At 53.9% G+C, this 24,164-nt stretch overlaps 1 protein-coding gene across 14 annotated transcripts in view; it reads right to left on the bottom strand.

The window, feature by feature from the left end:
- Positions 1 to 23,823, bottom strand: part of RAPGEF1 (Rap guanine nucleotide exchange factor 1) — a 131,698-nt gene extending 107,875 nt beyond the window's left edge. For 2 of the 14 annotated variants that reach the window (XM_045469062.1, XM_045469059.1), the window contains exon 1: positions 23,612 to 23,823. In XM_045469062.1, coding sequence (XP_045325018.1) covers positions 23,612 to 23,672 — 61 coding nt within the window. In that variant the 5' untranslated portion in view covers positions 23,673 to 23,823. Of the gene's footprint in view, positions 1 to 1,725; positions 2,135 to 23,611 lie in introns of those variants that run through there. The other 12 variants (XM_045469075.1, XM_045469073.1, XM_045469060.1 and 9 more) reach the window with 9 other exon arrangements.
- Positions 23,824 to 24,164: the final 341 nt, after the last annotated feature.

Genomic DNA, 24,164 nt, shown 5'->3' on the forward strand with positions numbered 1-24,164 from the left:
GCCGCGGGCCCCGCGGTGCCCGCCAGCACGGCGCCCCCACGCCCCTCTCATGGAAACTACCGGACACAAACACACAAACTGCAAAATGCAACACAGGCGGGGAACCCAGCTGCTTCCAGTGGAAATTTTAAGAAGTCTTAACTCTTCTACATCTTTCTAAGGAAAACCAGAGACTATCTGAAAACAAACACATTAAATTCCCGTTATAAAAGCTGTGCCTCTGAGTTAACGGATTTTTATGACGATTTTCCTGTTGGCAGCCAGAGATACCAGCCCTGATACGGGGCCCTGAGCAAGAGCAGGGGATCCCGACCCACCTCAGAGAATGCCCGCGACTGCTAAGATTTGTGCTCCGGAAGGGTACCGCGCTACGGTGCAACCAGCAACCGTTTTTTCAATGGTTCCCCCACAATGCGTAAAAATCCATTAACAAGAGTATAGCAAACCTCACCCGTCCATTGCTTGGATTCTAACACTCGTTACACTCGTCCTACTTTGCTTCCAGGTATGTACACATGCACTCATTCATCTGCGCCATTTTGGAGCAAAATTACAGGCCACAAAACTCTGCCCCTAAGTACTTTAGTATGACTATCCCCCAAAAAGGACCTTCTCCTACGTGACTCCTTACCACCGTCACACATAATGAAGCCAGCAACAGTCCCCACGTGCCATCTACTACCCAGCTCATATTCAGGTTTCCTGAGCTGTCCCCCAAATGTCTTTTATCACCGTTCTGCTCAGACCCAGACCCCATCAAAGGCCACTAGGGAGGACTCCTTTCACAGTAACATGCTGGACACAGAATGAGTGGTATAAAGCCAGAGAGGCTGGAACTTGACATTACGTTAGCAGCCTACCTAGTTTTCCCTTTTAAAGAGAAAAATAAATAACCCATAACCTGACCACGAAAGACAACTACTGTCAACCTTTCCGTGTATTTTCTCCCAGGCTGTATTTTCTGCACAAACATATACCCACGGATACAGCTGCACTCACACAGTCTTGCTGCTGGTCAAATGTTACCTCCATTTTTTGCGGGGTGGACGTAAAAGAGCCGCGACCCTTAGTCCTGGGGGCCAGCGGCTGGTCTGAGGGGTTGATCACAGTGAAAACAGCAGCCAGATGCGCCGGAGGACCAAGGTGCCCGGGGCCACGGTTCAAAGGGCCCCCAGTCCCAAGTGCTCTGTGGCAGTGCCTGTGGCCCACGGACCTCCTCCTCCTTAAAGTGGACACTGACACAGGGCCCCTGAAAGGCACAGAGCAGGCGTGAGCAGACGTGGGCCCGCATCACGGGTGTCTGGGACAGGCAAGCATGAGGTTTCTTATGGAAAGTACTTTGGAGTCTACGGGAGAAAAATGTTATATAGTCAAAAGCCGTTAACATTCTCTCACCAAACCGTTCCGAAAGATTGAAACTCCCGGATGTCAACATTTTTATCCGGCATATTTTTTAAAGCTTAAAATTTTCAATCAGCACACCTGCTGCACAGAACACAAACCTCAAGGTGAGCTACGTTCTCGGCCGAGTTGTGACGTCATATTGACATACGAATCATTTTATTCCTTAGGACGGTTAATTTTCTTTAGACTGTACTATGCTGCACTGAGTGCTTTTCAGTGTGGAAGGTGTTTCCCAAGCAGTTTCTGCTCTGGTTCTGAGCCAAAATATCCCAATGAAGGCTGCCTCCTTCCTCCTGGAGAAGAGGCCCAGGGCCTCCTTACCTTGTTTCCAGGGGCACAGACGGCTTCGTTTCCGGGGCTTCTGTTTTTCAGCAGCATTGCCCATTCTAAAGCCAGGGGCTCAGAGGGTTCTCCCAAGCCCAGGTGTCTTCGCTGAGCAGTGACTGAGGACCAAGGCACCGGCTGAAAGGGGCTTCATCTCTCAGACATCCCAATCACCCAGCAGCGAGCCCTGGCACACTCTTGCAGGAAAAACCTGATTTCTGCTCTGAGAGGTCTTTGCCTCCCGCCTTTCCAACTCCGTTCACTCCCAGGGAGGAAACCAGAAGGAAAGGCTTGTTATCGCCCTACCAGCGGGTCCCGTAACCGGTCGGTCTATATTAGGAAGCTCCTCCACGGCCTTCCTTTGACGCTCTATTACTCATCGGCACGGTAGCGGCCTCAGAGTGAACTGTATTTCCAAACACTTTCCACGCTGCCTTTTCCTGGCGGAGGAGTGGGCAATCAGGTGACCAAGAAGCTGAAAGTCAGAAATGGACCAAGTTTGGGTGCACCATCAGAAACATTTTCCAGGCTGAGCTTTAATGGGTTATTCCTAACGACAGGCCATTCTCTTTATCTTCCCCTATGCCCAGAAAGTTGACATTTGAATCATTAGGGGAGGTCATGATTCCTTGAGAAGCAGCTGGACCACAGGGTCCTCATTTCAAAGTTGTTCTCTCAAGCAAATTTCTAGTTCATTTGTAAGGCTCATCAGTAAGTCAACTGTTTCTAACTTGGGATGCATTTTCTTATGAATGTGGCCAGTGACCCACCTCTGGTCCGCACGTTAGGGAGGCAATATGGGACTCTGACAGATGAGCTGAATGGACAACGCATTGCTACCAGAAATAGAGCATTCACCGCACGGCCAATACGATGTGGCTCCTTGTTTCACACAAATGCTTCAGGGATGCCGTGGACGCATGTACCATATAATCAGACTCTATGTGACCACATGTTCAGTATTGAGGCATTACTACGGCAGCCCAAATCACTCACAGAAGGGCAGGGCCCACCAAGCTCCTCCCCTGCACTACAGATTGGGGGGGGGGGGGAGGGGATCAGGGCCACCACCTGGTGAGAGAGCGGAGTTCCATCTGTATCCTTGCCTAGGAAATCCCAGTACCCATTTCCTCATGGCTGGAGGAGGAAGGAGGGCAGTTGGAAGGTGCTGGAGGACAGCGGGCCTGGTTTGAATCTCTGTGAGCACTTTCAGCTGGGCAACTTTGGGACAGGAACCTAACCTCTCTGGTCCTGAGTTTTTCACTTATGTAAAATGTGTACAATTATGCCACCTACTTCATAGGGCAGCGAAAAAGTTAAATATGATGTTGAAAAAGTGCCTGGCACATAGCAGACACTCTTAAAGGATAGTTGTTTTTATTATTTTATTAAAATCTATAAACGTCCAGCTTCAGATATATTAAAGAAAACTTATTTACCTGCACCAGGGTTTTGTTTTCTGGTTTCCCCCCACATCAGAGGAAATGTGCTGCAACATTCTGGTGGACAACTCATTTCTTTAGCGCAAGTAAAATTTCACCTGTGATGTTTGAACTATCAGAAAACACCTGAGAATGTGGAAAGTGACCTAAAGCAGGGAGGTCACGCTGTGGCTGCCGAGGTTCTGAAGCATCTTACAGAGAACCCTCCCCTCCACACAAGGCGCTGCTGGATTTCCTGCAGGGCACTGAACACTCCTTGAGGGAAATTAAGAGGCAAATCACGGGGAAAGGCAAGCGACGGCTGTAATGTGCACATTCACCTCCCCCAAGAGGCCAGGAGACGGAGGCAGGTGCCCAGCAGCTGACGCGAGGCTTTGTGCGTGGACTTTGTCTGCTCGGAGGAAAGTCTGATGTGGGTCACTTCCCCCCTGGAGAAAAATACAACAATATGAGGAAGCACCAGGCACTGTGGGAAGGCTCCAAGTGGGAGCTGCAGCTCAGCCCAGAACATAAACAAAGGGGAAGGACCAGCCTGGAGGTCAGGCTCAGCAGGGCACTGAGGCAGAAAGTCTGGGAGCCAGTCTTCTGGGCCCTCTAGGCCCTGCTTTGAAGTGACTTCCCTGCCCAGCCCCAGAGGAAATCAGCCAAGGCAAAAAACAAAAAAAACAAAAAAACAAAAAACAAAAACAAAAAAAAAAACAACAACACATCTTGGGCAGAGTGCCACAGGAAGCACAGAGCACAGATTGGTATTTTCTTCTGACACGCTCACACAGTCACACGTCAATCACAGAATGTGCGGTCGGAGGCACCTCAGGGGTTCACCTAATAAATACCAACACAGAGCTTAGGGAGAGTCAGATAACATGTGCTGAGAGGTTCAGGGTAAGGGAAGCATGTCTAGCAGGGAAACCTAATCTAATCTCAGAGGTCAGGGAAGGGTGACACTCAGAGGATGAGCAGGTATTGACCAAACAAAGGCGTGAACAGCACTTTGTGCAGGGGCAGCATGTGCAAAGGCCCTGTTGAAGGTGGAGGTACATAAATGGGGGGACGTAAAGGGGAAGTCAGCTGGGAAGCGCCTTACAGGTACAGCACTTGGTCTTGTGGGCTTCAGGGGGTTCCTGAAGTGTTGGCCAAACCATGAGTGTTCATTTTGGGAGAAGGAAAGTCCACGGCTGTTATCGAAGTCTCAAAGAGTTCCAAGGGTTAAGATTCACATCCCTCTCATTCCAAAATGAGGAAAATGAGATCCACAGAGAGAAAGACGTTTCCTCAAGCTTCCACAGCCAGAGAACCCAAGTCACAGACTCCCAGTCTGGTGTTTTTCCACACCCAGCCAGTTGCCTTATTTCTGGCAGGGGTGTATCAACAACAACAAAGTACTAATCCTCACTGAATATTGATACTGTATCCAAAACAAGGCTGCTTTGTTTCAATCCGAGCAGGCCTAAAAGGGACACTCTACAGAAATGAACCCTAAAGTAAAGCCAGCCACTCCATCTTTCCTGGGGTCTAACCTAACCTGCAAACCACGAGGGGTCAGAACCTCAGATTCCAAGCATCCCCGTGAGCCAGCTTCTGGGTTCTGAGGACCTCCACCAGGCCTGCTAGTTCACTCGAGAAGGGCAGCCACAGCAGGCCCCTCTCCGCTAACCAGCAGCCGGCCTTCTGAAGAAGCTGTTCATTTGTTGTTCTTTTCAAAGTCAGGACTGGGCCAGGAATTAAATGTAGCCCAAGGGACGTGAAGGGGAGAGAGCCCACACCCCTAAATGTATAATTCCACTTGGAACTGAGACTGAGACTACTTTTTTAAAGTGAACAGAAATTAATTTTCTCCTCCGCCACTTACTTCATGATATTTGGAATACTTGGGAAAAGTGTAAATATGCGTGGAGAACACTTCTTAAAATGTTGAGGCTTCCTGGGATACCTACAGGAGGAATTCTCAAGTGCCCGGACTGGCATTCAAGGCCCTGCAGAGTCTGGTCCCCAAGTTACCTTTCCCACCTCTCTCCCACATGCCCCATGCTGGGGCCTGGCAACTTTGGCCAAACGCTCAACACCATGCCCAAACCCACTCCTGTTTACCGGCACCGTACCCTACCCCCCTTCCTCTCTGGCTACGCAAAAGAAACCTAATAGTCAACACCCAGCAGACGGTCAATGGGCAACCGTAAAGAGGTCCCACAATCTCTGCTCTGCTTGGACCACAGCGGTGTCAGAAGAGGGACAGGAGCCCACATCTTCCACCAGCTCTCCAGGCCTTCGGGATCGGTGGCCTCCTGCCCCTTACAGCTCCTGACTTGCAGAGACAGAGGCCCCCAGCCCGACAAGCAGCTGGCTCACTGCGGCCTCTACCCTGAGTGGGAGGGGCTCGGGAGGGCCACCAGGGCTATCTGCTTGTGCCCTCCGAGCTCTCCGAGAAGCACACCCCTCTCCAATAAGAGGCTGAGTCTGTACCCAATATGTGCCTTTCATTGCTCAGTCCACAAAAATCTGTGGGCCTCAGCTGTGTGCCAGGAGCCCTTCTGGGCTCTGGTGAAATAGTGGCTGACAGGAGCTTACCTCCCAACGAGGGAAAAGATCACGGAAAAGCAGCAAGTAAGTGCCACGTTAGAAGAAGGGAAACGAAAAGGCTGGGCTGAGGGGACAGTGGGGGGAGAGTGACGGGAAAGGTGGGAGTGGCCCCCGAGTGCCATGCAAACCGGACCTGGAGGAGTCAGGGCGCAAACACACACACGAGCTTTGGTTCCCCGGCCCTTGGCATGGCCGGGCTTCCCGTCAGGACCGCACAACGGCCCAGATGCTGGCTCCACTTCTCCGAAGAGAAAACCCACTTACGAGGAGGAGGGGTGAGCAACTTTCCAAGGTATGTAACCAGCAAATGACGGACGCGGCTTCTGACCCGGGCTCTCGGGAGGCGCACCCCACGCCCAGGGGAACGAACGCTCCAGGCAGACGGAACAGCCAGAGCAAAGGCCCTGAGGCAGGAGTGCACCTGGCATGTTCCAAGAACACTTGAAGGAAAAGCTCGAAAGCCTGCTCGGGGGCCAGAGTACAGGGCGCCACAGGCCATGGCAAGGACTCTGGGCTGACCTCACACTGTGACAGGACGCTATCTGACAATCGTGAACAGGCCTGATTTGATCTAATGAATGCCGATCAGACGATCGTGAGGCAAGGGTGGAAACCAAAAAGCCAGTTAGGAAGGAGGGGGCCTCGGCAGTCCAGGGAGAGACAGTGGTGGCCCGGAACAAGTGTCAGAGAGGAGGGGATACATCAAAAAGCAAGCCCCAGAGGACTTACGGATACATCGGGCGTGGGTTGGGGGAGGAGTCAGGGATGAGCCTGAACGCTTAGATCAAAAACGGCATTATTTCCTGCTGTGGGCACCCCGGAGGAGCCGGTGAGGCGGTGGGTAAGGCGGAGAACCACGAGCTCTGGTCTGTGCAGGTCACATGAGAACCCCTGCGAGACGTCCGGGCAGAGAGCAAGTGGGCAGTCTGTAGTTCAGGGGAGAGTTTGGGGCTGGAAACATACACATGGGAATGACCAGTATGTGCGTGGCGTTTAGAGACACGGGCCTGAGATTGCCTGGGAAGAGAGCAGAGGACTCAGCCCCGGAACATTCCAAAATTGAGAGTCTGGAAGAGAGGATCCCGAGGAAGGAGGGCTGAGAGGGACGTGCCTTCATGTTACTGGGACACGTCCACGTGAAGACAATTCAGGAGTAGCTTGTAAACATTTACCACGATGCGTTTCAAGTCCTACAGTGAATGCCGGGTGACTTTAAACATAGTTTAAAGTGTAGCATTTGGTCTTCAAGTTCCAGATGTGCAGTTTAAAGATGTCTTGCTGACGATGACTAATGTGTCAACCTAATTAATCAGCTAATCTTCCGAGGCACGGTATACATTTAGTGTGAGAGTCGTCCAAGGTTCTCCACAACTGCCAATCTTCTGGCCATCCTGTCAGCGCTAATTAGGCCACCGCGGACGAGAGCACAGAGTGCCGGGGAAGCGGTGTCCACACGGTCGTTCTCGGGCTGCTCACTCCTGCTTGTGGTGCCAGAATCATCTTCGCTCTGTGAGGCCCGTGACACTCATTTTCTAAGGGTCTCGGCACCGAGCAGTGGCTTCGGCCCGGCTCTCCCACGTGGCAGCGGCACGAGTCACGTGAACCTTTCCAGGCCTCCCTTTCCCCATCTGTAGGGTGAGGCCACCACCCCCTCCCTGCAGTGCTGCTGAGATGATTAAACATACGCACACAGCACGGCTCCTGGCATCGATGCACAGAAGTCCCGTCCCACAGCCTTACGACTACACTATCCTAAGGGCGGCGCTTGAGGTCAGATTCCTAGGACCCTTCCGTCCGCTCCACACTTAACTCTAAGCAGTGGTTCCAGAGGGTGTCCCCCGCTCAGCCGCCCCACCAGCAGCAGCAGCATCACGGGGCCACTCGCTAGAAACGCCAACACTCAGCCCAACTCCAGATCTAGTGAATCAGATACTGGGGGCTGGAGCCCAGCATCTCCATGTGCTAAAATCCAAGACCAACCACAGAAGGTGGGCAGGATTTGGGGATACCTACAGGTCCTCAGGACAGGGACCACCCAGCCCCAGAAGATCCTGCCATCACTACCTGCTAATGAAACAGGCTGCGAGTTACCAATTTATCATAAATACAGAGTGTCCTGTCTTTCTAAATGTTTTCCTTAAACATCAGGTATATCACTTAAATAAAAATGAAATTTTAGGGGTGCCCAGGTGGCTCAGCTGGTTAAACACCTGACTCTTGGTTTCAGCTCAGGTCATGATCTCAGGTCATGAGCTCAGGTTTGAGCCCCACAGGGGGCTCTGCACTCACAGCGTGGAGACTGCTTGGGATTGTCTCTCTCCCCCTCCCCCACTCCTGGGCGTGCCCTCTCAAAAGAAATAAACTTAAAAAAATACTGTTTAAAAATGAAATTGTATAAAAATTCAATCTTCCCATACACATTTCTATAGCAACACAGAAAACAAAATCTCCATCCACCTTCACCTAGACCAGTGTTGCCATGTAATTATTTTTCCAACTTCCTCTGTAAGACTTGACACAAACACTAACATCCTTTCTATCCGTTCCGAAGAATATGAATTTAAGATCTGGTTAACCTGATTGTGATCATAAGGAAAACACGTTCTGATCGTCGTATGTACACGTTTATTGTTTTTTAAACCAGACTGTCCCCGATTTTGATGCTTCCATGAGTTGAGTAACTAGAACATACGGAGCGGCAGGTGCCCACAGGGAGAATGGGACTCACGTCAACTCAGCGACCCTCCCGCAGCTTCTGTGGGCTTGATCCTGCGTTGGAACAGACCCTATTTTGAAACAGTTCTCTCGCTGCAAACCAAGACCCTCCTCTTCAGCACAAACGTGGAACCCAGCAGTCGTAAATGATGCCTCCCTCGGTGTTTTCCCATCTGAACCAGGACATTTTTGAGAGTGGCAGGGAGGATGCTGTTAATAACTGTGCCAGGACAGCAGGTGTAAGCCAGAATGCGCGATCGTCACGCCATCTGTCACAGTCTACGTGAGCACAGTGATCCTCAAGGTAAGTTTCCTCTGGTGTCCAGACACCTAACCGTGAGACGAGAACAGGACTCCATTTGTTAAGCTCCAGAGTCTGACTCTTCAACGGCTGGGTGCTGCTCGCAGGGGCTGAACCAGTTGCCTTGAGCTGCGTGAGGGCAGGGGCCGGGGCTTCCGTATCGCCACGTCCCCAGCGTCTAGTGCCGTGAACTGTAGACGCTAGGTGCCCAAGAAACCAGCTAAAAGAATGAATCAGTGCTTCGCATTGTATTTCCCTGAACCTGAGATGTATATTTCTTCACAATTTAACTTTTGAAATCAGGGTTTGTTCTTTTATAATCTACGTTGCTAATGTATTTTCCTTGTTTCCTGAGAAGCGTTATTAAACCGACAACATGCCTTACGTGTGTTGGTGCCGTATTACCACAACAATACAGCGACGGCCTGTGATCTCGGACTCACAGAGATGGGTCAGTGATACTCACGGGACCAGAGACCCTATCGCGGCAATCTCAAGGAGGCAGCTCCCCAATGGAGGCACCATTCCATCTAACAGAGTCTGCCTGGCCTTAAAATCCTCAGGAACAGCCGTGATCTTGCTTCTCCATAGATCATCCTCCCCTCCCTGCCAGGTCAGTGATACCTTCTCATGAATGGGGCCAATAGCCTGGAATCCTGCCAAACGGTGGAGTAAATGCCATCTGTGTTGTCAACTCAGAGAGTGAGTGCCAACAACGGTATCCAGGCAGCCTCGGATGGAAGCCACGGGGGAGCGCGAGAGTCTTTATCAAGCGCTGACGCGCGCTAAGCACTGACCCTGTGCCAGTCCACAACACCCACAACGCCCACCGGGCTCTGGCCCCCGCTGTGCTTCCGCTGGCCACCCGTGGACTCAGCTGTTCAGGCAGACAGAGGTGGGAACCAAAGGCTGCCAGAGGGCAGCCCTGGACAGCACCCTCTCTCTGTGAGGGTCCTTGCAGGAGCCCAGCACAGCTGAGCAGCTCAGGCCCAAGGCGACAAGATCCACATCGGGTGGGCACAGGATCCACCCTGGCTTAAACGCCTCCTGCCCCACAGGAACCACCATCTCATAATCACGCAGGTTTCCTCGGGGGACATGCCCAGTTAGAGTCGTCACTGCGCGAAGTCCCAAGCATGGTTGTCCCACCAGGTGCTGACAGACTACGTCTGGTTCCTCCCAGCTCAGATGAATTAATGAAATGAGAAGTCATTTTTACCACGAGCACTGCTGCCCAGTAACACAGCTGTCTTGTGCCATGATTATTTCAATGTTTTAATACAACTCGCAAAGACATTTAAGTTAAACAATGATTAAGTACTGAAAAACATGCTAACTGTAGGTAAGTCTTTATGAGTTGTGGTAAATACACGGAACATAAAATTCACCACCTTAACCATTTTTAAGCGCGCAGTTCGGTGGTAACAAGCACATCCATCCCGTCACGTATGTGACTACCATCCAGCCACACAAGTCCTTTGGCCTTAGCAAGGCGTCGTTAACCAGTAACCACCCGTTCTCCCCTCCCCCAGCCCCTGCAACCACCATCCTACTTACTTCCTGTCTCTACGATTTTGACCACTCTTGGGTATCCCGTGCTAGCGGGATCCTACAGTATTTGCCCTTTTGCGACCGGCCTATTTCACCTGGCCATCACGTCCTCAAGGTTCATCCACGAGGAAGCCCATGTTAGAATTTCCTTCCTTTTCAGGCGGGGTAACGTTCCGTGTGTGTACGACCACGTTCTGTTGATCTCCTCGTCCATCGGTGGACACTTGGGTTGCTCTCACCTCTGGGCTCCTGTGAACAACGCTGCTATGAAGCTGGGTGTCCAAATGTCTTCCTGAGAGCCTGCTTTTGTTTCCTCACGCTCAGAAGCGGAATTACTGCATCAGATGGTAATTCTATTTTTAAGTTTTGGAGGAACCGCCATGCTGTTTTCCATAGCAACTGTAGCATCTTACGTGCCCGCTAGCAGTGCACGATGGTTCCAGTTTGTTTTAGTGTGCAAACCCCAGAGAAGAGTGGAACAGTGCGGTCTCAGAGGGCAGAACGAGGGACAGGGAAGCGCAAGAGGGCGTGATCAAGTTGTCCACCACAAAGATCCGTTCCTTAACCCCTCGGACCTTCTGGGAAGTGGCAGGTACTGTGTCTCTGGACTGACGCCCTGCGGATGAAAGGGAAAGCAGGGGTCCACTGGTTCTCATCTGCGCTGGTCAAAGTCTGCCTCAAAGAGGTGGGGTCCCTGGCACTTCCGGGCTGCGCACGCCAAGCAGATTTCTACAGTCTCCCACACTGCAGCATTAAGGAGAAGCCCCGAAGAGGTGCTGGGCGACACCTATGAGCAGCTGGTTGGAGCCTGTGCAGAACTGATCTGGGCAGCAATGGCTGGACTGAATACAACAGGTGAGCCTGAGAGAATCTGGAGCTGAGCACAGAGATGTCGATATAAACTCTGTTCTAGGAAACGAGGAACCGCTCAGATGGCTGACCAACCTCAATGACTGCCCCCCCCGCCCCCCGCTGGGATGGAGTCACCAGGTTCCTGGGGGCAAGTGGGTCCCTACTTTCCCTCCATCTAGTCTCAGGGCCTTTCCCTGTCCACGTGGCCTCCGTATGTCATCTCTGTCACCACTGTGCCGCACGAGGGCAAAACCTAGAGCACTAGGGCGCCTTGGACCCGAGGCTGGTCTCCACCAGCCCCAGACCCAGGGTCAGAGATCCGCCCCCAGAGCCGTGCGTGTGAAAGGATGGCGGCCCGCACCAACGGTTCCAATTTCTACACATCCTCACCGACACTTGTCATTTTCCGTTTTTGTTTTTTGAAAGCAGCCATTTTAGTGGGTGTGACGTTGCATCTGTGGTTTTGATTTGCATTTCCCTAATTTCCCTAATAACGGATGGTGTTGAGCACCTTTGCATGTGCTTATTGGCCATTTGTGATCTTCTCTGGAGACGTCTACTCAAATTTTTTAATTGGGCTGCTTGATTTTTGTTGGTCAAATGCCATCTCTATCTATTTCCAGGAAACAGACCTAGTTAACCAAGATAAAATTCTATGCAGATAAACACTGATGATATTCATACAATGGAATACAACTCAGCTACAAAAAGGAATAAACTGATAAGAACAACTGCATGAATCTCAAAGGCACTACACTGAGTAAAAGAAGCCATTTTCCGAAAGTTACATATTACATGATATTCTGGAAAAGGCAAAACTACAGGGATGGGAAACAGAACCATGGCTGCTAGGAGTCAGGGGTGGGGGAAGGAACTGGCCACAAAGAGGCAGCAAGTCTCAATCCTGACTGTGGCAGAGGTTACACAAGTCTAGAGATAAGTCACAGCTCAAGACAACGAACGGTATACCCCAAAGAAGATCAATTTTACTGCATGTAAATTAAAAAAGTTTTCATGCAGAAGGCAAAAGGGTTTCTCCTTTTACCCACATAGACATTATGCTTAAGCAGCTTACAAGCATCATTTGGTAGAACCCTCACCAAACTCCAGGAATATACAAAGATTAACAGTCATTTGAACCCAGGTGTGACTAAAGTGGGAGAAACTAAGTCCTGATTATTTCAGATACGTGAGATTCCATTCAAGCGTTCTGAGACGTGGAGTGTTTGCTAATTATTATTTATCCTATAGTAGCAGCAATTTAGAGGGGTAAAACCATGTCCACACATAAATGCATCTTTCTCGCTGGGGACAGGGTCTACTGAGCTTCTGTCAAATCCTTAACAGGACTTACGACCTTAAACAACTCAGGAATCACCCCTCCAGTCCCAAGGTTCGGGGAGGGATCGTGGCCTGCCCCAGAGGCACAGCAGGTCTGTGGCACTTCCAGACACTCAGGCCAGTGAGTGTCCCTCTCCATCGCCCAAAGATGTCACTGTTCGAAGCATTCCTAGCGACAGCAACTCACATGTTCCCCATGGTGATTTTAGTGCACACGATTTCTTCACCGGTAGGAGCATTTCACCTACCAAGCTGGAACCAGGGCACTTTGGGCTCCCTGCAACACAGGGCCGAAATGTGGTCCAGGTCCCTAACCCAATTCCTATCTTGGTCACATATAAAAACTGTATTTATTCTATAACCTTGCACGTTTAGGGTAATTAAGAGAGACGGTTCCCAGTGAACAGAAAAAACAAGGACAGAGCATGCAGAAAAGCATGCTTTTGATCTCTGCCTTTGGTTTTCGGATGAGCTCAGAGAATTGCTATTTGTAAGGCACTCTTGACAAGCTGAGGCAGGAGCCCAAATTAGTGTGGTTATGCTAATTAAGTGAGAGGTTCTGTAGCTCCAGGACCCAGTGATTAAAGAAAGTGAAAAGAACTGACTGGGCTTTGGTCTCTGTGCAAACAGCCCTGTGCTCTGAGCGAGCTTGCACTGACAAACCTCTAAGACTAGACACACACACACACACACACACACACACACACACACACACACACACACACACAATCGCAGAAGCCCAGGACAGCACGGGTTAAGGGAGACTCAGAACAATACATCAGCACCTCTGAATTTATCCTAACTGTGAAAACTCATCAAGGAGGAAAAATAAAGGGTACGAAATCACCTGCTTGTGGCACTCAAGGCAATTTGTAAGCTACTTGCCCAAGAGGACCCTGCACGGCTTGCGGTAATGCTGCTGTCACAAGACAAAAGCACCAACTGCGATCAGTTCTCCTTCAGAGCTGAACAGAGATGGTTTAATGAGTCCAGAGAGTCACCCCTGCAAGGAGAGACTGAGGTGCTGTCTCTTGGGAGGAAGCAAAAATACACCTGCAGGCAATCAGCCTGCTCTGGCTGTGGGATAAGCTGCCACCCAGGAGGACAGGCCTACTCCTTCTGCACAGACGTAGGAGACGATATCATCAGGCCTTTCCTCAATCTCCCTGCATGTGCGGGGACCACCTGCAGCTGAAATGAAACGCCATCTATCCTTCCTATAAATGATCTTTCTGGAGGCTTATCACTTAGTTATACAAACCTATTCTCTGGAACTCAGCTTTCTCAAATTCAGGGGGAAAAACGGTGGGGGGGAGAGACCCTGAGCAGAGCGGGACATTCGGGGAGAACAAAAGCTAATGCTCACGAGCACTTCTGTGTCAAGACTCTGTTAATATGCTCCAGGTACGTCATCTCATTTAACCCTCCCTGGAGGCCATAAGCAGGCGTGGTTATGATCCTCCCGATTTTACAGATAAGGACCGAGGCTTACACAGGCACGGTGACTCGCCCAACATCCCGTACCATTGTATGGGGGAGCTGGAGTCAAGCCCACGGCCACCGGACTCAGAAGCCCAAGCCTCCGTCACTGTTCCCCACGGAGTCCACCCTGCCTTTCTGCAGACGGGGAGCCCGAGGGCTCAGAGGCGTGCTGACGGTGCTTCCATGCAGACCCAGAGCCCACGAGGCAGGTCTCCCGACCTCCAGCCCCAGGCCCAGGCTGCTCCTAACATGAACGAGTGTCAAGAAAGTATGAAAGCCTAAGTCAAAAGTCCCCTGCACATACACAGCACAGGTGGGGGCCAGACTGTCAACTCCCTAAAGGCACAGATGGCCTCTAATCTTCCCAGCACCCTCCACTGCCCTGGCAGACTACCTGGCACTCCGCACGCGCTCGGCCATCGATGCATAGATGGCTGGACGGACGGGTGGGCGGAGAGCTGTTTTAACCAAGGGCCTCTTCCCGCCATTCACGTCCAAAGCAGATTCCCCTACAATATTTTTAGCAAATGTACTTTTTAAGTCACCTCTGAGAAACCAGATGCTGCTTTGAAAACCTGTAGACAGATGCAGAAACACCTTCCCCATCCCCTGAGAGGCTGGAAAGCCCCAGGGGACTCCAGACAAAAAATGCGGGCGGCTCCGGGCCAGCCTCCTGGTGGCACCAGACCCCAGATCCAGACTCTCAGAGGGGCCAGGGAACACATGCATTGGAGGAGGGGAAGGGAAGCAACAAAAAACACCCAGGGTCCCCAGCTGGCTCTGCCTCTCACTCGGCACATGACCTCAGCAAGCCACTTCTCATCTTACTGCCTCCCTTTCCTCAGCAACTGTCAAATGGGCACAATACCTGCCATTTCACTCTCGTTATAAGAACAGAACTCATGAAATCGCACACGTATCTAAAGGTGAAGCTCCTAGCACGGTACCTGACATACAGGAAGTACCCAGCAACTGTTAACTGCTGTTCTCTTCAACTGGGAAAAACGCTGTATGACTCCAATACCTTACGATAACCAAACAAAAGAACAAAACCCAAAAACAACAGCAAAAAAGAAACACAAAACCCACGTCTAGAGAAGTGTTTTGAAAGCTATGAAGAATTATGTAAGTTTTACCGTGATGAGAGTTAAGTGCCACACAATATCGGAGTCATTAAAAGCCAACAAAACAACCCCAATACATCCAACTCCCCCCTTGATATTGCTCACAAAGAATCAGCATTAGAAAGAGTTCTGGGACGGGTTTGGCCACTCCATCAGGTTACAACAGAGGTGCCAGAAGCTCAAAAAGATTAAGCCATTTGCCCAAGGTCACCCACCCAGCATGAAGCAGGGCTCCCTGGCCCCCTTGTGAGCTAGAGCAGGAGAGCCAGGGCCACTGTCTTTCCCAGCATCCCATCCGGCATTCATTAGTGGCCCTTTCAGTGCCTCGGTGGCAGAGGGGTCCCTGGAAATGCAGAGGCCCAGTTTTGCCCAAGTCACAACAGTCGAGAGAATAATGTCATCACAGCCAATGGAAATACAGAAAAATGGGCTGCAGTCCCAACTTGGCCCCCACTCAGCGTTTGACCACCGGCAGACCTCAGCTGTTCTGGATCTCAAGATCCCGTGCAAAAAAAGGAAAGCTTGTGTCTCAGTTTCCTCCTGCAGTTGAACGAGAACCTCCCGCTGTAAGGGTTAAATGAGACCACGTGGGTAAAACACGCAGCACAGGGCCTGGTACGGTAACGTGGGAAGCGTTACTGAAATTCGCTGCTACTATGACTCTTGTGTTTATCGCTGAAAGGAGGAGCTGAGAGTAGCCAATTCCATGACCCGTGTACAATCACCCATCTCTGTATTCACGGCCAGCCACGTGCAGGAAGGAGGCACACGTGATTATCCATAAGCAGCAACTAAACACAACCACTGTGTCCAACCAGAAGTTTTGGGGTTTTGTTTGCTAGTTTCGGGCCAACTAAGGGGCAGTTGGAGCCACCACACCGCACCAGACTCCACTGTCCCTCTTCACGCCGCGTCCACACCTGCCTCCTCCCTCATCACTCCGCGTCCACGCCTGCCTCCTCCCAAAGGCTGCGTGCACAAGCCCCTCTCAGGGATTCCACGGGCTGCCGCCACTCTGAACGGCATGGCGCGCGGCCGGGAGCCACGCTTGTCAAGTCCGTGCTGATGGCATAAATGTTGGAAAAACCAGAAAGCAAATGTGTCAACTCCGCCCTTTTGTCTCCGGCCCGGGGAGCACCGCAGGCCACGCAGGCCACCCAGGCCACCCGGTGCCTGACAGCCCACTTCTATGCTTTACAAGTAGGGCGGTTTCCTGATCACAAAAAGCCAGCGAAAAGCAAGGAGCAAGATCGCCTTTCGGGAACTAATGAGAACAGAGGGTCTGAGCTGCGAAGAGGCAGCAACGGTGTTTCAGGAAGACGCAGTCCGACCGCAGGTGGGGACTCCACCACCCACCTTCCGAACCACAGCCCGGCAGGAAAGGTGGGGAGAGACAGGGATGGTGGCCATCAGACAGCAGACTTTCAATCCAGGAGGTAAATCTCTGCACGGCATCTTCGTTCACAGAGGAGGAGGACGGGACATAAGCCACTGCCTGAGCCCCTGGACAAAGAGGAAAGGGGGAGCCAGGAGAGCCCCAGCAGCCTACCTCTCCTGGCCCCCCAGGGAGCGTGTACTCACAAACAGTCCACAAACAGAGCTGACGGTGCAGGCGGCTCGTCCTAAATGACGCCCAGAGGCCGACTGAAAAAATGACAAGGAGAGACAAGGACTCTCATCGGGGCCTCGCTGCTGCGGGGAGCAGGCTGAGCAGAACTGGCATATGCCAACGGTCTGGAAATAAAAGGCCAAGTCCCAACTGTTCGGATGCCGGAGAGGACTGTCCCTGTGTGTCCCCTAGTCCCGCACAGCCATTACAAACATCAGTGGCCTGACGGTCGCAGGCTCAGAGGGGAGCGTGGCTCAGTCTCTCACCACGTCGTCGTAGAGCTCCCTCAATAGTGCTCCGAGACTTTGATCTCAGCCTTCCCGTGAGTTTTCAGAAAACTACACCAAAACAGCGATCAACGTATCTGGTTAACACAAGCCCACAACTGTCTGCATGTCCTGATCAGATTAGTGGTCCTACTAATTCACCAAGAAACATCCTCACTGGCAATTCAAAACCCAGAAGAAGCTCCATTTAAAGATAATTTTGGGGGTTGCCTGGGTGGCTTAGTCGGTTGAGTGTCTGACTCTTGATTTTGGTTCAGGTCATGATCCCAGGGACATGGGATCGAGCCCCACATTGGGCTCCATGCTGAGTGTGGAGTCTGCTTGAGATTCTCTCTCCCCGCTGCTTGCGTGCTCTCTAAAATAATTAAAATGAAATGAAAAAGGAACAAAAAATAAAGATAATTTTGGGGCACCTGGCTGGCCCAGTCAGTGGACTGTGGGACTCTTGATCTCAGGGTTGCAAGTTCGAGCCCCACGTTGGGTGTGTTGATTACTTAAAAATAAAATCCTAGGGGCGCCTGGGTGGCTCAGTCGGTTAGGTGTCCGACTTCGGCTCAGGTCATGATCTCACGGTTCGTGGGTTCGAGCCCCGCATCGGGCTCTGTGCTGACAGCTCAGAGCCTGGAGCTTGTTCCAGATTCTGTGTCTCCCTCTCTCTCTCTGCCCACCCCCCCACTTGCACTCTGTCTCCCTCTTTCTCAAAAATAAATAAACATTAACAAAAATTTAAAAAAATAAAAAAATAAATAAAAAATAAAATCTTAAAAACATAATAATTTTGAGACTTGGAATCAGAGACCTGAGTTCATCCTATGATAGTATCAAGTAAATTCCTTCGTTCTTCCAGCGAGTAGCTAGTGAGCATCTATGTCCTAAGCACAGCGATGGCAACCTCGTGGTGGACCAGACAGGCACACTCCTCCAAGAAGCTAATGGTCTCGTCAGGACCCTATCTGTTGATTTTTCTAATGTTTATTTATTTTTGACAGAGAGAGACAGAGCATGAGTGGGAGAGGGGCAGAGAGGGAGACACAGAATCCGAAGCAGGCTCCAGGCTCTGAGCTGTCAGCACAGGGCCTGACGCGGGGCTCGAACTCACAGACTATGAGATCATGACCTGAGCTGAATGAAGTCAGACGCTCAACCGACTGAGCCACCCAGGCGCCCCAGTATCTGCTGATTTTTAACTTTCAGAAAGGAAAGTGAGGTTTCTGGATGAGCTAAACAATACCGATATCCCCAAGTGTTTATTTGGGGCCTTCCCATGGAATTCACGATCTGCTAAGAGAAGAGAAGGCACGACGAGCCCAGAGGAGGCTGGTTTTGGAAGAGAAGGCTGAGTGCATCCTGGAAGTAAGTTTTCACACTGCTCACTGGAGGACCCAAGGAGGATCCTCAGGGGCCACCGCTGAACAGGAAGGATTCACGGTCCTCAAAGTTTCTGATGGCCCTCTTCCACAGAGACGAGGACCTGCCACCTTCAAACAGAACAAAGAAGCACTAACTTGAGAGTCTCATGCCTTCAGAGCACCGATGGAGAAAACGAGACCCTGGAAAGGGAAAGAGTCGCCCAAGCTCACAATGACAGGTCTGTCTTAGCCGAATGGCCGAAACAAATGGCTAGAACCAAGATGACAGATCCCTTAAGAATTCACAAACTGTGGGTTTTGTTTTTCATCATACAACAGCCTTCGGGGCAAGGTGGGTGACGAATCAGGGGAACACCTGTCCCAGCAGCGAGGCGCCCGGTCGGATCCTTCGTGGGCGCGGCAGCCGGCAGCACTCTGTCCAGTGCGTCATCTTATTATGGCAACGGGGAACACGTCCAGCTGGACCGAAGTAAGACCCAGCCCCGTGCTCAGGGCATTCTCCAATCCGGGCTAATTTGGGAAATGATTTTTCTGCAAGCTCACACATGACTCATCTTTACGGCCTCCCATCAGGTCTGTCGGCCACGAGGAATCCCATTCAAAACACCTCTGCCAACAGCTGTGCAGGAGACCAGGCAACATTTGGGGCCGCGGTGGCTGCTTTTGTGAAACGCACCCACACCCATGCCATTTATCTCCCTCAAGGACTGCTAATGTTGTTAGTGTTATTAGTATCACACGCAGCCTAAAGACTACGCTGGGCCTACCTTTATTTAACTGAGTTGTTGTTGTTTCCCTCCCCCCTTAGGGAAGACCAGAAACAGAAACACGAGCAAGAATCAAGATGAAAGCTGCTGTGCGCCCAGCACCACGGGAGGCTCTAAGCGGGGCTCTGTGAAGGGGGAACGGTGGCCGGGCAGGGAGCTGGAGACCGCCTGGTCAGTCCCCCACACCGTCCTGGATCTTAGTTGTCCTCAGGCGCAAAATAGGGAGAATGAGCCCTGACCCAGCCCCCGCGGGTGGCGTGAAAGGAGGCTGTCTCTCGATGCATTCTCAGAATGACAGGACGCTGCAGACATGTTCAAGACCATTTTGATGTTACTCTTGGACCGGGACCCTGGGAGGGCCGGTCTTCTTCGGACCCCGTGCCGTGAGGCGTCACAGCGTTTGCCTACGAGGACAGGCTGCGTAAGTTGCACGTGTGAGTGAATGAAGGCCTACCGGAAGCCACAAAAATGTTGTATGCGTTGACTGGATTCATCTTGACCACGAAGACTGTTAAGGGGGGGAGGGGAGGAGGAGGAAGTGTAAGATCTGAAAGAAGTTTAAAATTGACCCAAACCCAGTGAGTGCTGATCCACCAGAACTTGCTACGGCCTCGTGGGACGGCACTCGTACTTTTCCACTGTTCTGAGAAAAAAGCACGACGACGGAAAGTTACCACGCACGCAGTCAGGATAAATGTTGCTTTTTCATTTACAACAAAAGCCTCTCCACACATCTGAAAAACATACACTGGAGTCTGAGACGCCGTATTTATTCTGTCCTCAGGCGGCGCACCGGGGAGCGTGTACCACATCAGCCCCAGCGGGCAGTTCGGGGTCACAGGGAGCCTGCAGAACTGGCCGGGGGGTTCGGTGACAGTCTACGTTCTCACGGTGTCTGTTCTGAGTATCTGCCCAGTTAGGAGGTGAGGCGCGGGAGGGGGGTGGGGCGGGGGGTTGTATTCCAAGGACCAGAACAAGTCCAGGCCCCTTAGGAGATGCGGGACAAACCGTCTGCGATGCACAAACGAGCAAGGGAGACGCTGATGAGCGGTCAGTAAAACCAGGAGCCCCTTCCTCCCTGTCCCTGCGTCGCGCCCCTGCTAACTCGCCCCACCCTCTGAGTCTCACCCTGAATCTCAGCTCCCCACAGAGCTAGCCGCCTGACACCTGCCCCCGCCCTAAGTCTGACGTGACCCACACTGCCAGGGCCAGGGCCTGTGTGCACAGTGATGTCTGCTGAGTTCAATGCTAGCTCCCCGGAGCCTCGTGCGGAGCCGGACAGAGCTGGTGCAGAGCGACTGAGGAAGGAATCGATGGAGGAATGGGGCAAAGATCTCCAAGTCCGGATGAAACGCGCACACACACAAATGGTGTCTCCAAGGAAGGGGCTGCAGACTCAAGTGTCAACGGCCCAAGTGGGCAACAGGAATCCGAGACGTGGCTGGTGGGGGGAGTGGCGCCCGCCCCCTGCCCCACCCCACCACCTTGTAGGAAACAAGGCCTCAGAGTTACCAGAGTTTGTCATTTTTCAAGAGAACCAGAAATCTGAGATATGTGAGCGATTTCCTGATTTTTAAGGGCTGGCCATCAATTCCTTCCTCTTTCTTCGGCAACGCGTATGGCTCAAACACAACACATCTATGGACAGAACCCAGCCGGGAGCCACCAGCCTGCTACCTCCGCGCATAGGCAAGAGAGGCGTTTCAGTTCCAGACACGCAGGGCGTCAACCGGCCGCACACGATGTGTTTGCTAGAACTGTGAACCAACTGAACGCCATCATACCTGCGCACAACCGGAACCGTGTTCCCCGGCTCCCCCAAAGTGGCCTTGGAGCGGCCACACGCGTCTCCTGCCGGTGCCCTCGCTCAGAACTAGTCCCGCTGGGCTCCTAGGGCAGAGTCTCTTCTCTCTGCCGGGCCTCCGTCCGCACAAGCTCACCCCGGGGAGCTCCCTGATCCATACGCCTCCGCCCTCCAACATCAGCCCTCCTCCGCCAAAGCTAACTGGACAAGGCCCCGACCGGCCAGCCAGCTGACCCTCTGCCGCCCTCTGGAACCCAGACCGTCTCCATCTGGGAGCAGAGATGACCGGAGACAGCACAAACTGAGGCTTGCCTTTCCATGTCCCCAAAAAAACGGCAGGTAGACCCTGGGAGGAAGGCAGTGGGCATACCCCTCCCCCAACCCCTCCCCGCCCCCAGCCAGGCACTGCTGAGTCAGTATACTGAAGAGCGGCAAGGCAGACCCCAGAAGATCTCCCCCCGGAGACCCCCAGTGACTCTTCAGCCTCTATGACTTGCCAGGGACTCACTTGCTAACAGGAGTCGCTGCTGCACCCAAAGCCCTTCCCTTGGAATGAAACACTCTGCTGGTGACTTAGGAGAAGGGCTGTTTAGAAAACGCCAACAGGAACCTCATCCAAACGCAAGGAGAAACGCGCCTGTAATGACCAGCAGGGACCCCCAGGGAGACGCACCCTTCATTCCAGGGGCGCCCCCATCTTCCCCGACGACCGTGAGGCACAGCCAAAGGCCGCAGACACCACGGGCTTCCTGCTAGCTCCACACAAGGTGCCAACCTCAGAACTTTCTCGCTTAGCTGCCTCTCACCCAATGCATTTTCCTCCCGAGTTTCCCGTGGCCCAGAGTCGGCCCCTTCCTCTCTGCCCTCCCCCGCCACCTCCACTCCACCTGGGCATCCCCCCCACCCTCTCTTCGGAGCCCAGCACGAGCCCCGTCCCCTCCAGGGCCTCCCCCATTCCCTCGCTGTCCCCAGGCCCCGGCTCTGGCTGCAGCGCCTATCAGGTGGCCCGGGAGTCCGGGGTCAGGCTAGGTCCGGCCCTCCCTGCCTCAGAGAAGCTTCTCCGAAGAAGGCGCTTACTGGTGTCTCCGTCTGCGGCAGACCCTCGCGGAAGGAGGTGCCCAGAGAGGGCGAGGGGCTAATCTGTGCTGAAAGCAACTGGCCTTAGGACCCCCCCCCCCCCCCCGCCCCTTCTCGAGGTAACAGAGCACACAACTGAAGACTCATTTCATCTGACAGGTCTGCGCTGTGGAAGGCGGTCCGCGGGACGACACGTGCTTTTCAGCTCGCTTTTTCCTTTTCCTCGATTCTCACGTTTTTGACAATGAACGCATCCTAAGCAGAGAAAACCCTGCCATTTACTCATTTATTTAAAGCAAACAATCTGACCTGCCCAACAGCACCCTTCGGAGACACTATTCACGGGGCTCCTGAGAAACGCTGCACAGATTAACCCCAGGTATTTCTGGAATGGTACGTGTGCCGAGAAGCAGCTCGCGGTCACTGGGCACGGCCCTGATGAGAAGCTGAGAGAAATACCCAAGAAACAGCCCCTGAAACCGAGGGCCCTGCCCCTGAGGAAGGCAGCCAGGCCCGCAGTGGATGGCCAGCTGCCCTCTCGCTGGGTGGCCAGCCCGTAGGAACTCACTGAGAGGCCCTGAGCCTGTAAAACCACCATCAAATCCTCTCCCACCGAGAACCTGCAAGGATTTACTAAGCAACACTTGTAAGGTGCTCAGCACAGAGCCGGATGTATAGAAAACCCTCAATAAAGGCGACAGAAATTTCCTTCCTGTGCTTAAACCACAGCCTGCAAGTCCCCCCCCCGCCCCCCCACCCCTTCCGAGTCCCCTCCTGAGGCCCAGCGCAGAAGAGTATACGGGGTTCCGCCTGGGCAGAAGGCGCCACTTCCCAAATCAATGCAACTTGCCCCTCAGCAGCCCCTAAAAGCCTGCCTTGCACGACTCGGCCGCCAAGCTAGGCTGGCGCCCAGGCGATGACAAGCAACGGTGTCCCCCGCACAGGAGCCCTGGCCTGCCCGCCCACCTCACCTGGGACCCAGGGATTCGCCCCGCAGGGGGTCGCTGGCCAGAGCCGCCCCGGGCCCCCCACCCGCACCCCGGAGGCACGGCCCTAACGGAGTCTTTGGGGACTCTGACCCCCCAGCACGGGCAGAAGCCCGGTGATGGGAAGGCAGCTCTCCGAGGTTTCTAGGAAACACACAAAGAGATGAGGTTATCATCGCCCCCAAACCCGCAGGCTCCCTCCGGGCCCTGCTGCCGGAGCTCAGCGCGGCGCCAGCGGGGAAGGCGAGCGAGCCCCGAAGGCGCCCAGACACATCCTGCCTGCTTCCTCCGAAGCCAGCGAAGCGGCTGCTTCGGGTTCAACGTACACCCGGGGCTCGGCAGAAGTGACACCTTTCGGGGCTCGGCTCCGCCCGCCGTGGAAAAACGGCCGCGCGCCCGGGCTCCCGTCCCGCTGCCCGCGCGCCCCGGGGGCCCGAATCCCGCCGGCCCCGCCGCCCCGGGAGCGCCAGCAGGCCGGCGCGCCGAGACGGCCCCCGCGGGGCGGCGGGGCGGCGGGGCCCCAGGCCTGGGCGGCGGCTCGCCCCGGCGCCCGCGCCCCCGCAGGCCCGCCCCTCCCGCCCGGCGCCGCGCTCACCTGCTTTCTCGAGCTTGCCGGACATTTCCGGGCTGCGCCGGAGGCCGAGGCCGCCGCTCATGGGGCCCGGGCCGGGCCGCTGCGGGGCCACAGGCCGGCGCGGCCGCCGCTCGCCTCGGCCCTGGCTCGCCGCGCCTCACACCCGCGCCGGCATGGCGGGCTCCGCGGGCCGCGGCCTGTGCGCTCGGCCAGCGGCGCTCCCGCCCGCCCGGGGCCGCCGCCGCCGCTCCCGCCGCCGGCCGCCGCCGCTCCGCCTCCTCCGCTCTCGCCGCCGCCGCCGCCGCCGCCGCTGCCGCTTCCCGGGCCCGAGAGCCGGCCGCAGCGCCGCGCTGCCACTGCCGCTGCCGCCGCCGCCGCCGCCGCCCGCCGCCCGCCTCGGCCGCGGCCAGAGCGCCACCTGCCGGGCGCCCGCCACGCCGCCGCGAGCCCAGCGCCCCCTGCCGGCCCGGAGCCGGCCCGAGCCTCCCGTCTGGGAGGCGGCGCCCCCTGCCGGCCCGGAGTCTCCACGCCAGGGCGAGGCGCCGACCCGCACCAGCACCCCTGCCCGCGCAGA

This window comes from Leopardus geoffroyi, chromosome D4 (assembly GCF_018350155.1).
Source record: "Leopardus geoffroyi isolate Oge1 chromosome D4, O.geoffroyi_Oge1_pat1.0, whole genome shotgun sequence".
Taxonomy (NCBI): Eukaryota; Metazoa; Chordata; class Mammalia; order Carnivora; family Felidae; genus Leopardus; species Leopardus geoffroyi.